General features: G+C 36.7%; 1 protein-coding gene across 5 annotated transcripts in view; it reads right to left on the bottom strand.

The window, feature by feature from the left end:
* Positions 1–501: 501 nt before the first annotated feature.
* ERCC8 (ERCC excision repair 8, CSA ubiquitin ligase complex subunit) overlaps positions 502–14,941 on the bottom strand; it is a 59,687-nt gene continuing 45,247 nt past the window's right edge. For 2 of the 5 annotated variants that reach the window (XM_032849986.1, XM_032850004.1), the window contains 3 exons: positions 14,120–14,317; positions 9,495–9,575; positions 1,032–1,286 (listed from right to left, as the gene is read on the bottom strand). In XM_032849986.1, coding sequence (XP_032705877.1) covers positions 1,218–1,286; positions 9,495–9,575; positions 14,120–14,317 — 348 coding nt within the window. In that variant the 3' untranslated portion in view covers positions 1,032–1,217. Of the gene's footprint in view, positions 854–1,031; positions 1,287–9,494; positions 9,576–14,119; positions 14,318–14,941 lie in introns of those variants that run through there. The other 3 variants (XR_004381667.1, XM_032849993.1, XM_032849997.1) reach the window with 3 other exon arrangements.

The following is a 14,941-nucleotide window of genomic DNA, read 5'->3' as shown; positions in this document are numbered from 1 at the left end:
GCCTCTCTGCCTACTTGTGATTTCTCTCGCTCTGTCAAATAAATAAAATCTTAAAAACAAACAAACAAACCTTCTGTGATCCACACTTTTTGGACTGAGTCCAAAAATATTTAATTAAAGCTAGACAATGGTTGGCTAAATGAAATCATTGCAAAAACTGAACACATGAATAAAAAAGATTTAAAAATAGGATGCTGGGTGCCTGGGTGGCTCAGTGGTTAAAGCCTCTGCCTTCGGCTCAGGTCATGGTCCCGGGGTCCTGGGATTGAGCACATGAATAAAAAAGAATTTAAAAATAGGATGCTGGGTGCCTGGGTGGCTCAGTGGTTAAAGCCTCTGCCTTCCGCTCAGGTCATGATCCCAGGGTCCTGGGATCCAGCCCAGCATCAGGCTCTCTGCTCAGCAGGGAGCCTGCCTCCTCCTCTCTCTGCCTGCTTGTGATCTGTCAAATGAATGGGAATCTTTAAAAAAAAAAAAAAAAAAAAAAAAAAAAAGGATGCTAACTTTTCAACTATCATTTTTGATAAGACTGTCCTCAGTAAAAGCATCACTGAAAGTGAAAATGAACAAGGTGATGGTACAGCCAGTAGTAGAAAGTCAGTGCTGATAACCTTTACTTGCTCATCCTGAGACTGCATCTAACAGTTCAAACAATGTGTTCAAGGTCCCACTGGGGGGGTGGGGAGGGGGAGGGAGGGTGTTGTCAGGACCTGTCTCAAAAGAGAAGGTTCAGTATAGAGAGATTACTATAACAACAGGGGGTGTCCCAGGCAACAGCAACTGGGATCAAGGAGACATCTTTGATTAAATAAACTATATAAAAGTCTGCTTCAGGATTTCATACAAATACTACCTTCATTTTATTTATTTATTTATTTTTAAAAGATTTTATTTATTTGAAAGACAGAGATCACAAGTAGGCAGAGAGACAGGCAGAGGGAGAGGAAGGGAAGCAGGCTTCCTGCTGAGCAGAGAGCCTGATGCTGGGCTGGATCCCAGGACCCTGGGATCATGACCTGAGCGGAAGGCAGAGGCTTTAACCCACTGAGCCACCCAGGTGCCCCTAATACCTTCATTTTAAAACACAGGTGAAAAAAAACACCAAATTAAGGGGTACTTTAGCTGTCATCACATAGGAAGAAAACAGTAACAACAAAAAAACAGTTCCATTTTAAAAGTTTCATCAAAAGAGACACAAAGGTACTCAGGATTGACAATCATCCTTCCTCATCACTGCTGCTCCATGCATCTTCAAATGCTGGATTTATCTGTGATTTGGTTGTAGGCTAAAAAAGGGAGAAAAAAGGAAAATTTGATTGTTTTACTTCATAATTTTAGGTTCACAATATAGTTATATGAAATCTATAAAATGAAGAGCAATTACATTATTTCGAAAGTAACAATATAACAGTTAATTCAAGATAAAAGTAATGTAACACCACACATAAAATGTAAGGCAACAGACATCTTAAATAGACAAGCCAGAAATTATCCAAATTACCTATGTTTCCTTTAAAGTAATTACCTCACAAACGCATACATAAATGCATCTATACACACCAACACACACACCCACACACCACACACACAAACACACACTGCAGCTATCGCTTATGGCATTGCTGCAACTTTTTGGAATTATCTGGAGACGGCTGCCCATTAACATCCATGTGGCTAAGACTGAACTCAGGTCTATAGTCTGACCTCACAGCCCAAGGTATTAATGTGCCTACCTGACTTTAAATACACAAATACCCATTTATGGGGAATAAGGTGTTCGTCAAACTGAGAAAAACCATTTTTGGTACAAAAACTAATGTGAGTTGTTATGTAGTGAAGTTTATTTATTTTTTTCATAGCTGGTAAAGCAGTTCCCAAGTACATGAAAAATACGTCAAAAATGGTAACATGTTTGCCATTAGCTCACAGGTTTTCCAGGAAGATTTCTTTGAGAGATAAGATGCACTTGTTATCTTTCCTGTTAAAGTGGTATTCTTACAACCTTAGAGCCCTACCTAATAAAAGTAATCAGCAACTAGAGGAATTTTAATTATGTGTGGCATTTCAGATCCATTCAACTCTCCGAAGAAACTTTTTGGATGGCTACCTTCTCACTCTTTGGCAAATGACTAAAGGGCTTTACGATGGTCTCATTTTTTTGAGTATCTCATCATTCTGAGCCAGGTTTGCTTCTTCTTCTTTTTTTTTTTTTTTAAGATTTTATTTTATTTATTTGACAGAGAGAGAAATCACAAGTAGAGAGGCAGGCAGAGAGAGAAGGGGAAGCAGGCTCACCGCTGAGCAGAGAGCCCGATGTGGGGCTCCATCCCAGGACCCTGGGATCATGACCTGAGCTGAAGGCAGAGGCTTTAACCCACTGAGCCACCCAGGTGCCCCCAGGTTTGCTTCTTATTCTGCAGCTTTTACATCTGCTCCAAGTGTATTCTGACCCCAAATCCAATAATGTATTAGCACCGAGACCACTCATATATTACCTTATATATTGCCTTTTACAACATACAGCAATGTTTTATGTTAAGAGGAACCCCAAACTGTGTCTAAGCACGTTCACTGCCTTTTTGATATGATGATTTAGAATCATAAAATTTAAACAATGATAACAGTAGAGAAAGTGTGAATTTCCAGTGAATTCCCCAGTATCACCCAGCATAGCTAGAAAAGAACACATTAATTTAAATATTCCTTATGGCTATTAAAGCTATAGATCAGAATCTATTATTAAACCTAATGCCCGCTACCAGCACCATTATAAAACTTAATGTTGGCTATCATGACTCAGTTGTACAAACAAAATTCCACTATATCTCACATGTCCAGATAAAAAACTATTACCACAGATGTTCATCAACAGATGAATGGATAAAGAAGATGTGGTATATATATATATATACATCTATATGTATACACACACACACACACACACACACACACACACACACACTGGAATACTATGCAGCCATCAAAAGAAATGAAATCTTGCCATTTGTGATGACATGGACGGAACTAGAGGGTATTATTGCTGAGCGAAATAAGTCAATTAGAGAAAGACAATTATCATATGAGCTCCCTGATATGAGGAAGTTGACAGGCAAAGTGGGGGGGAGTTTGGGGGTTAGAGAAGGAAAAAATGAAACAAGATGGGATTGGGAGGGAGACAAACCATAAGAGACTCTTAATCTCACAAAACAAACTGAGGGTTGCAGGGGGGGAGGGGTGTAGGGAGAAGGTGGCTGGGTTATAGACATTGGGGAAGGTATGTGCTGTGGTTAGTGTTGTAATATGTTAATAAAAAATTAAAAATTAAAAAAAACTATTGCTAAACCTCAACTAATTATTCACTTATTTCTAGCAGCAGTCCACTGATTTGCAATGGATGACTGTACTGCACTTGTCTATTTTTTCATCCAAATGTTCACTGTACAGAATTGCTGCTGAATCACTATATTATACACCTGAAACTCACCTAACATTGCTAACTATACTGGAATTAAAATTTAAGAAAAAAAGATGTATTGTTCTTGGGGGTTAGGAGATTTCTCTCCCCTACTCTATCTTTAGAGGCCTTTAACTCTGCCTTAGATATCTCCCCAAAATGTTTCTGAATGTCAATAAGCCACACAAAGGTCATGCCTCGGGGCGCCTGGGTGGCTCAGTGGGTTAAGCACTTCCTTCGGCTCAGGTCATGATCTCAAGGTCCTGGGATCAAGCCCCGCATCGGGCTCTCTGCTCAGCGGGGAGCCTGCTTCTCCCTCTCTCTCTGCCTGCCTCTCTGCCTACTTGTGATCTCTGTCTGTCAAATGAATAAATAAAATCTTTAAAAACAAAAACAAAAACAAAAACAAAACAAAGGTCATGCCTCCTACTTCACTATGGAAGCCCAATATGTAATCCATTAAACATTTAAATTTCGGGGCGCCTGGGTGGCTCAGTGGGTTAAAGCCTCTGCCTTCGGCTCAGGTCATGATCCCAGGGTCCTGGGATCGAGCCCCCGCATCGGGCTCTCTGCTCTGCAGGGAGCCTGCTTCCTCCTCCCCGTCTGCCTGCCTCTCTGCCTACTTGTGATTTGTCTCTCTCTCTCTCTCTCTCTGTGTCAAATAAATAATAAATAAAATCTTTAAAAAAAAAAAAACATTTAAATTTCATTTGAAGACTCAAGAGAGAAGCAAAATTATATTTTATTGTAAATTATTGTTGCTATGGTGAGCAAGGAAACCAGAATAATTATATGAAAAGTGAAATGAAATATTGATAAATTTTGAAAAATACTACACTAATACTAATACACAAATACCGTAAATTTTACTGTTTATAGTAATAAAGAATAACAATATAAATGCATTATAGTATGATTAAAGTTTTATTTTATTGCTAAAAAATCACAAATAAAACACACTTGTAATTAAAAGCTACTGTAAGAATGTTGTATATGGATGTGGTACCCATATTACCATTTGAGACCTACAGATGAAGTCTAACTACCAACTAGCACTTAGGTTTTCTCTGTAACATCTCCTCCTAGTGGACATCGTTTCTGAGCTTGAACCTCACCAGGTTGCCTGTTCTCCTGAGAAACACTTGTAAATGTTAGGAGACAGAGAAGCTGTAATTTACAAGGAATCTAGTCCAGGTCCAAATAACTTCAGTCTAGAAGGAAGAACAAAACCAACCCTTACATCTACATATACTTCTTGATATATTCTAAATTCCTTACTGTCAATTACTGGGAAGTCTGTACTGTCAATTACTGGGAAGCCTACGGGAGCAAAATAGGGCTGTCTGTGTCAGCAAATGATTATAGCTGACCCTGAACAATAGGGCTTTGCACTACATGGATCACTTATACGCAGATTTTTTTTTTTATAAATACAGTATAGTATTGTAAATGTATTTTCTCTTCCTTATGGTTTTCTTAGTAACATTTTCTTTTCTCTAGCTTACTTTATTGTAAAAATACAGTATATAATACATATACAGAATATATGTTAATTGACTATGTTGTGGGTAAGGCCTCCTGTCAATAGTAGGCTCTTAGTGATTAAGTTATGGAGGAGTCTCAAGTTACATATGGATTTTTAATTGCATGGGGATGGGTGCCAGCATCCTTGTAGTTTAAGGGTCAACTGCAAATATCTACCAAGTGGTAAATAAAACAGCTATGTATTGTGTGACTGTCAAAGTAAGATTCTTGGTGAGAGGTCAGATTTGAACCATAATGTAGCTGCCCTATAGATCTCAGGAAGGAAAAAGTGATTAGGCGTTATATAGGCTTGTTTTGATCATGACCAAGTTTTAGGAAAAGAGGGAAAAAGGAAGCCAGAGTCCTCAGAATATAATAAAACAGCCTGCCAATTAAATACATAGATTTATGCTTAAAGACCATAAAACCTGTCCCTATCACCCAATGCCTTTCAATTTCTTACAGTACGACTAAATTTCCCCACTATCTTGGATATCAGAAGAAATACTGCTAAAGAATTATATCTTGGTTGATGGGGAAGTAAATCTTATCTCAAGGGTAGATTTGAAAGGAACTGAAGAACAATTTTGCTTGATGATTCTGATATTTGGAGATACCATAAACTTGTCCTCAATCCACAATGGATGGCAGAACAGGGATTCAAACCCAGTTGCCAATATGATTATTATTTAGTTTACCTGAAACTGAAGACTAAGTGAGTGTGTGTGCATGTATGTGCATGTTTTGTTTTGAAGTTGTTCCTGCACAGTTCTGGGAAACTGCAGCATCATTTATTTGAGAGCTGAGATAAAAACACTTCTTTTTTATTTTTTTAAAGATTTTATTTATTTACTTGAGAGAGAGAGAGAGAGCGAGAAAGAGCATGAGCAGGGCAGAGGGAGAGTGAGAAGCAGACTCCCTGCTGAGCAGGGAACCTGACACGGGGCTTGGTCCCAGGAATCTGGGATCATGACCTGAGCTGAAGGCTTAACTGACTAAGCCACCCAGTGCCCCTAAAAACACTTTTAAATATGAGTTAAATAGTAAATATACATGTAAGGAGTAGGGTCTGGTGCAGACTTCTCTCAGATCTAAACCATCATCTTATTCACGTTCTACCTATATTCAAAGGAATCTTTCAAACTAAAGTTTTATGAAAATAATTTTATTCCATACCATTTTATAAGAATGATGGCTATCTTAAGGCGTATAAACAGTATATTTTAAAAGATAAGGTTTTATAGCTCTAAAACTTAAATATAGGGGCGCCTGTGTGGCTCAGTGGGTTAAAGCCTCTGCCTTCGACTCAGGTCATGATCCCAGGGTCCTGGGATCGAGCCCTGAATCAGGCTCTCTGCTCAGTGGGGAGCCTGCTTCCCTTCCTCTCTCTCTGCCTGTCCCTCTGCCTATTTGTAATCTCTATCTGTCAAATAAATAAATAAAATCTTAAAAAAAAAACCCCTTTAAATATAAAGCTAATTTGTTTTTTACGCATCTCTATTTGCTTTCCTACTTGTTCGGTTTAGTTTCCCATATGCAAAAATTCTTCTAGATAAGAAGTTCAAACTATCACTATAACTACATTGTATAAATAAAACGTCAGAGTCACAGACTCTTTATAATTTAAGCAATTTCGTTTTCTTCTAATATCCTTTTTTCCATATTTAAGTCATAGATTTACTTTTAATTTATTTTTATTATTTTCATTTGGTTATTTTTGATTGTTATACTTCCTAACATAGCCTCAAGTGGTCTTTTTTGTTCTTTGGGTTTTTTAATAGTGTTTTACCTTGGGTTTATTGCATATAGTAATTCCTAAACCGCAGGACGCAGTGATTAAATAATGCAAAATAAATAGCTGAGCCAAAGTATTTGGCCATACTAAGTTTTTACAGAAGAATATCCAGTCATTCAAACCATAAGAGACTCTTAATCTCAGGAAACAAACTGAGGGTTGCTGGGTGGTAGGAGGCAGACGTATAGGGTGGCTGGGTAATAGACATTGGGGAGGGTATGTGCTATGGTGAGTGCTGTGAATTGTATAAGACTGATGATTTACAGACCTGTACCCCTGGGGCAAATAATACATTATATGTTAATAAAAAAAGAATATTTAGTCATTTAAAGCAGCTGTACACCAAAACTAATCAAAGCCATAATAAACTAAGTTAGATATGTGATGAAATCTGAAAATACTCAAACAGCAGTTGGCCAGATGCATTGTGTGTTTTCTCTCTTTTTATTTGGATTAGGGCCAAAAAAAATAAGTCACAGGCTTTAAACTACAGTAAACCACAGCAGTTGCAAATCTAGGTATAAAACATTTTGTCAAAAGCTGCTAAATGTTATCAACCACCCCCATAAAAACTCATTTCCATGTGGCTTTAGTAATTTTTTCACAAAGGAACTAAATATGCGAAAAATGATTTTAGAATTTTAAACTTGCTCTACCAATACTTTTCATCTCCATTTAAGATGCTTTGTTTTTATATGAAGACTTGAGTAAGATTAACTCAAGGTGTTTCTAACTCAAGGTGCACTATTTGTATTTCCTACTTTAAAAAATTATATACATAAATATTGGTTTTTAGATATTTGACTTCTTATATCCTAGATATTAAGACAAATACAGATGATTAACAGTGCTTAGTAAAATAATCTTTGGTGGGAAAGATAGCACCTTTACTTTTTTTTAAGATTTTATTTATTTATTTGTCAGAGAGAGAGAGAGGGAGTGAGCGAGCAAGCACAAGAAGGGGAAGCAGCAGGCAGAGGAGAGGGAGAAGCAGGCTACCTGCTGAACAAGAAGCCTGATGCGGGACTCAATCCCAGGACCCTGGAATCATGACCTGAGCTGAAGGCAGCCACTTAACCAACTGAGCCACCCAGGTGTCCCAAAATAGCACCTTTAGACAGTGTAACACAGAAGCCACTACTTAAGACCAGGGGGCATGTCTTATTCATTTTTGTTTACCACTTTTTTAAGGGTCTTTATTCCCATTGCCATCGATCATATCTGTATCAATTTATGTGTAAGATAGACACTAATGGGGGCACCTGGGTGGCTCAGTGGGTTAAGCCGCTGCCTTCGGCTCAGGTCATGATCCAGAGTCCTGGGATCAAGTCCCACATCGGGATCCTTGCTCAGCAGGGACTGTGCTTCTCCCTCTCCCTCTGCCTCTCCCCACCTGCTCATGCTCTCTTTCTCTCTCTCTCAAACAATAAAATCTTAAAAAAAAAAAAAAAAAGATAGACACTAACAGACTAGTTGATAGAGGACTATATATTGGTAAAATTCAAGTGTGTGAATAAAAAAACCTTAAAAATGTCATATGTGGTAACTCAAGAGATAAAATCTACTTCTAGGAATCTATCCAAATAAGCAATCAGAAATATAAACAATTTATAAATGGATAGTTACTTTGATTTGTTTATCGTGATCAAAAGAAATGTCTCCAAATACATAAATATTTAAGTAAATTGTGATATATAAATGACAGCGTGCTGTTATTTTAAAAACAAATTTACAGGAGCACCTGGGTGGCTCAGTGGGTTAAGCCTCTGTCTTCAGCTCAGGTCATGATCTCAGGGTCCTGGGATTGAGCCCTGAACCGGGCTTTCTCCTCAGTGGAGGGGTTGCTTCCCCCTCTCTCTCTGCCTGCCTCTCTGCCTACTTGTAATCTCTCTCTCTGTCAAATAAATAAATAAAATCTTAAAAAGAAAAACAAAATAAAACCAAAAAACACAAATTTACCAATAGTTATTAATGATAAGGAAGAAGGTTTATTATTAAGTTAGTAAAGTAGGATGCCAAGTTGTGTATCTAAGCAGATTAACTATGTTTAAGCAACCATATATGAATAGGAAAAAGCAAGAATGAAGCAAAGGAAAAGCGTTAACAGTAATTCAACTTTAGACATTTGAGTTGTTCTTTCAATATTTTTCTGGGTTTTCCAAAAGTGTTATAACAGGCAAACCATTTTCACAATGTGAAAACAGCCAGACATGCTTTAAAAGTCTCTCTCATGGGGTGCCTGGATGGCTCAGATGGTTAACCATCTGGCTTCAGCTCAGGTCATGATCTCCAGGTCCTGGGATCAAGCCCTGCATCAGGCTCCCTACTCAGTGGGGAGTCTGCTCCTCCCTCTCCCTCTGTACCACCCCCCAGCCCACCCCGCTTGTGCTTGCTCTCTCTCTCTCAAATGAATAAATAAAATCTTTAAAAAAAAGTCTTTCTCGGGGAGCCTGAGTGGCTCACTGTGTTAAGCCTCTGTCTTCAGCTCAGGTCATGATCTCGGGGTCCTGGGATCAAGCCCCATATTGGGCTCTCTGCTCGGCGGGGAGCCTGCTTCTCCCTCTCTCTCTGCCTGCCTCTCTGTCAACTTGTGAAATCTTTCTGTCAAATAAATAAATAAAATCTTAAAAAAAAAAAAGTCTTTCTCATGTGAAGTAAATTAACAAAACTATTTTCTTGATGATTTAAAAGTCACTGTAAATTTGTGTAAATAATATTTACCTCATCATCATCAGGAACTGGTTCATATAAGGATGGTACCCAAGCAAGTATATTGCAGTCTCTGCTACCGCTATAAAGTTCCTATAACACAGAAAATAAAGATGTGGTTGTGGGTCAGTTTAAAGCTGGTGCCAATCTGAAATGAATAGATCATTTAAAAGACTAACTCTTAGGTTAGATCAATTAGATTAATTCTACTTCTACTCCTCAAAGAAACTGAATTGATGTCTTTTGTTTTCTTAAGATGCAGTAAAGCTTTGTTTCATATTTTAAAATACTGTTAGGATATGTCAGAGCTTGGTAACCTGGAAATTTTACAGAAAGATTCAATAACCTAGGTTTTTTTTTTTTTAATTAATCATGGTATCCATTTATTTCAAGTGTCAGAGTAGAAAAAGAAAAAAAAGATTGAATCAAAAGTCTGGTCTTCTCTGTCAATAACTGAGTTTTAAGAAAGACATCAGTAAAAAAACCTTATGAGTTCTAGATAAAATAGGCCAGAACTTCACAAAAAATATTATTTAGCTCACAGCTGTCCAACTGGCTGTTATTCAACAGAAGAGCTTTTAGATCCATATGCTATGCTTAGTGAGAAGTTTATTTAATAAGGGCAAGCTTGGGCTGATGCACAGTCTATGTTAACATCTTTATGAATATGCTGTTTATACACAACTGAACAATGTTCATTTCTGTCCCCAACAAAACTTTAGGAATATGTTATATTGTCTGTACTAAAAACATTTCTATGAAGCAGTGAGACACACTCATATAAAAAGGGCATAAATTGATATGATCTATGCAGAATAGAATCTCAATACATGTCAAAAGTTTTTGTATGCATTTCTAAGGAGTCATGCCAAAGACGTATGAAATTCAAGGATATCGGCAGTATATTTAAAATAACAAAATATGGAAATAATTGTCCAAAACTAGGGTAATGATTTATATATAAATTTATGTTGCATTCATAGTATGGGATGTCATATAATCATTAAATTTGTTTTTTAAGAGTGTTTAATGACACTGGAAAATACTCAATGTCAAGAGAAAAGCGAAGGATATGAGCCACAGAGTCATCTTGTGAAGGAAAAAAGCAAGATGTAGAACATAAGGTCAATTAAAAAGAAGAGAAAAGGCTATGTAAAGGGAAATGTCTAAAAAGAAAAAAAAAACAGAAAAATGATAAGTAAAACTATGAACGACTAAGTGGTTTTTTTCCCCACACAAATTTATCTCTTATTTCTACACAAACATTTTATTTTTCAACATGTTCAACATGAGGCTTGAACTCACAACTCTGAGATCAAGACCTGAGCTGAGATGAAGAGTCAGATGCTTAATCAACTGAGCCACGCAGGTGCCCACAAACATTTCTAATAGTGAAGTTTTTTCCTGCTCTGTATGCAATTACTTATTTTCAATATTGTTCATCTTAAAAAGTTTGAAGTATGGTACAATTTGTATTTTTCTAAAAAAAATTAAAGGTTCTAGATAAAGGGAAATTAAGATTATAAAGTTATTCATAGAAATATAGATGTGGAACACCTCGGTGTTAAAGTTAAGTGGCTGCCTTCGGCTCAGGTCATGATCCTGGGGTCCTGGGATGGAGTCCTGCATCAGGCTCCTTGCTCAGCAAGGAGCTTGCTTTTCCCTCTGCCTGCCGCTCCCCTTGCTTATGACCCCTCTCTCTCTCTCTGACAAATAAATAAATAAAAGCTTTAAAAAAAAAAAAACAACAAATAAAAGGAAACATAGATGTAAAAATATAAAGTAAATTTGATTTAGTTATACATTATCAAACTTCCTAAGGGAACAACATTCTAGACTGTATTGTTTAACCTTGAATATATAGTTACACTAACTGTGAATGATGCAAAGGTATTTTCAAATGTTCAGCACCCTTGAGCAATTTAATTTCCTGAGAATAAAAACACACATACACACATATGCACACACACATCTCCAAGATAACTTGGTCAGATAAGCTTACAAGGCAATTTGTGGTTAAATATTGACACACTGATAGAGACAAAGGAAATTCTGCAAATGTTTTAAGAAAGAGACAGGACTTAAATTAGAATGACTAATAAGGACTTCAGGTAAATGGAAGGATTTCAATTGAGTGTTAAGGTTTTTGGGAAAAGTTTAGGTCTTCATTTGGGAAATTAGATTAAAAAAAAAAAAATCAACAGGGGCACCTGGGTGGCTCAGTGGGTTAAAGCCTCGGCCTTCGGCTCAGGTCATGATCCCAGGGTCCTGGGATCACCCCGCATCGCACTGGGCTCTCTGCTCAGCAGGGAGCCCGCTTCCTCCTCTCTCTGTGCCTGCCTCTCTGCCTACTTGTGATCTCTGTCAAATAAATAAATTTTAAAAAATCTTAAAAAAAAAATCAACATAAGAGACTAAGCTGACAACATGAATCCTGTCACTCTTCAATGGCTGAGTGTGTATTTCCTTTGAACAAGGACACTCTCATAAATTACAGTGCATCCAACAAAATAAAAAAATTCACAATGATATATTATTGCCAGCTAATTCTTAGACTCCATTCAGGTTTCACCAACTGTCTGAATAAATGCCCCTCATAGCAAAAGGGTCCAGATTAAAATCATATGCTGCACTTAGTTGTCATGTCTCCTAACTTTCCTTCAATCTGGAACTGTTCTTCAGTCTGCCCTTGGCCTTCCTGACCTTGACAGTTTAGAAGATACACACTAGTTATTTCGTAGAATGCCCTTCAAATTTTCTTGTTTCCTCACGATTAAATTGAGGTGATACATCTTTGCCAGGACTATCATTGAAGGAATATCATGTAATTGGGATGTTAACTTTGATCATTTGATTAAGGTGATGTATGCCAGGCTTCTTCAAGGTAAACTACACATTTTGCCTTGTAATTTATAATTTTGTAGGGAGGTACTTTGGGACTATGTAAATATCCCACTCCTCATTAGACTTCCAATTTATTAGCTTACGTACTTATACCTGAATGGATTCATGTATCCTTATTTTAGTCAATGTGTTATAAACCAGTACTATCATTATTTATTTCAATGTCAGGTATATCTTGTTAGATTTTTATGGTTATGATAGAACTACTATAACTATCAATTTTGTTTTCAGGTTGTGAATTCTGTGTAGTATTTAATTTGAAAAAGGGTTCTACTGCTGAGTGGATGCAAAGTACTACCCTATTTTGCTTTTGAGACTTAGAATTATTCTCCTTTTCAAAAATCATAATGAATATAATGGGGTAAGAGCTGGAAATTGTGATGTAGTGCAGTGATTCAAGCCTGCATATGTAGCACCTAGAGAAATGGGATGAGTTAGGAGGCCACTAGCCCAGGTTTCTGGCTGTGACCAGCTTATCCCGGCTATTCCAGGGGCTGATGGGACCAGTATCTTGGCACACTTTTGATCTATTCTAGGCACACGTGTTAGGAATTCTGATTTGGTAGAAAGCAGTAATTTATAGTCAGGATATCTGGTTTAAAATCTTGGCTGTGTCTCTTAGTGACTTGGCATAAGAAAAGAGGTACAAGAATTTCTTGAATAGATGACCATGCTCTGTGAATAACTACTTGCAGGTTTGAGGCAATGCATGTCACTTCTCTGATGTTTTAGTCTTCTTCTCTCAGAAGTAATACTAAAAATATTTAATAACTAGTACATCAGGATACTGACCAATCAGCAGACATAACAGCCAAAGAGTATAAGCAGGATCCTGACAGTCCCTCTTAGGTGCTGGGCTGAGGTGTAAACTAGGAGGCCCCAGGAAAGGGGGTGAATCTAGAGGTCTCTTAGGGTGCTTGGTGCAATAGCTATTTAACAAAAAGTAAAATATGTATTTGAATATTTTAATAATGGCTATTGCCATTTAGTGTGCTGGCTGAAGAATAAGCACTGTGTATCTTACTGTAGTTCAGACACAAATTAAGTAATTAGCATTAATGAATAAATGATTAAGAACTTTACCAGGTGATGACACCCTTCCTAGTTCTAATAATCCTTAGTTTTCATCCTATCAGTATTTAACTCTCATGAACCTCACTTTCTTTACCACAAAATACAGAAAATACCAAGTTTTGCTATATTAGAGACTCATTTAAAGGAACACGTGAGGTAATTTGTGCTAATATTCTCTGAAAAAAAAAAATCTGCTGTTGGTAAAATGAAAGGGAAAGATCAACTCAAAAGTAAATGATTAGCCACTGACAGGAAATAAATTAGAAATAAAATCTGAGATAGACTCACATATATAAATCAGTTTTTTTGTAAAACTGTATTTTGAGATTAGACACAGTATTCCATCTTTCCCCCCAAAATTGACTGCAAGACATTATTTTTAATTTGCTAGATATTTTCATCTGGTAAATAAATGGAACCGATATGCAGAAGAAAGAATTCATCTCAGTCAAGTTTCACAGTATTATACTGATTCATGCAAATATCCTATACTATCTAAAACTTTATCCTGTATAATCCTCTATTCAAGAAACCCTAGCTCAAATGTGGATTACAAGTGTAATTTCTCAGACTGCAATCATAATTTACTCTTCTGTATATAACCAGTTTGGCAAGCTAGCTACCTGAACATTTTAAATTCCCTTAAGGATCATTCTTACCTGGAAATTAGAGTGGAATACACAGCAGTCAACACTTTTATAATGTCCCTTAAGCATAGTTATCTGTTCTCCTGAGTAAATTGTATAAACAGCAATAGTGCTACCATATGGTACAAAAACAAATTCTGAACTGCAGCCACAGGAGACAGTGAATTTCAATCCTTTTCTGCTGTCATTATTAACTTTTCCATAGTTTACCTGCAGGATGTAAAATCGTAACATTACTCATTTCTTAAATCTGAATTAAAAAGACAACAAATACTAGAAGAAATATTTACTTAAAATATTATACTATGGAAAGGGCTGCTATTAAATCTGTAGAAAATGATCAAGGTTCTAACAAAGAAACAAGAGCCAATGACATAAATATATGTTTCACATAAATACAAATAGTAAAATACAAATAGTAAAAAAATCCACAAAAGCGAATGCTTACATTTAAGCCAGTCTAGAAATAAAATGCAAATTAAGGCAATCTTAATCACTTTAGACCATTTAGTAAAAAATTTCAAGAAACCTTGAGACAGTGAGTACCATTACAAGTGAGGTAACATGTTGGTGGCACATGTTGGTCAATCCTTCTAAAAGGAAAAATTATTTATTATGCAACAAAATGCAAAGATGTTATTTTTGGGGGGGGGAGGGAATAATTTTCTTTTTATTTTAAAATATTTTTTCTTAAGATTTTATTTATTCATTTGATAGAGACCCTGGGATCACGACTTGAGCCAAAGGCAGATGCTCAACGACTGAGCCACTCAGGCACCCCTAAAACATTTTTAATTGTGGCAAAATACACATGGCATAAAATTTGCCATCTTA

Source organism: Lontra canadensis, unplaced genomic scaffold, assembly GCF_010015895.1.
Source record: "Lontra canadensis isolate GAN:19392208 unplaced genomic scaffold, GSC_riverotter_1.0 scaffold4, whole genome shotgun sequence".
NCBI lineage: Eukaryota > Metazoa > Chordata > Mammalia > Carnivora > Mustelidae > Lontra > Lontra canadensis.
This window is presented reverse-complemented; position numbering and strand designations above follow the sequence as displayed.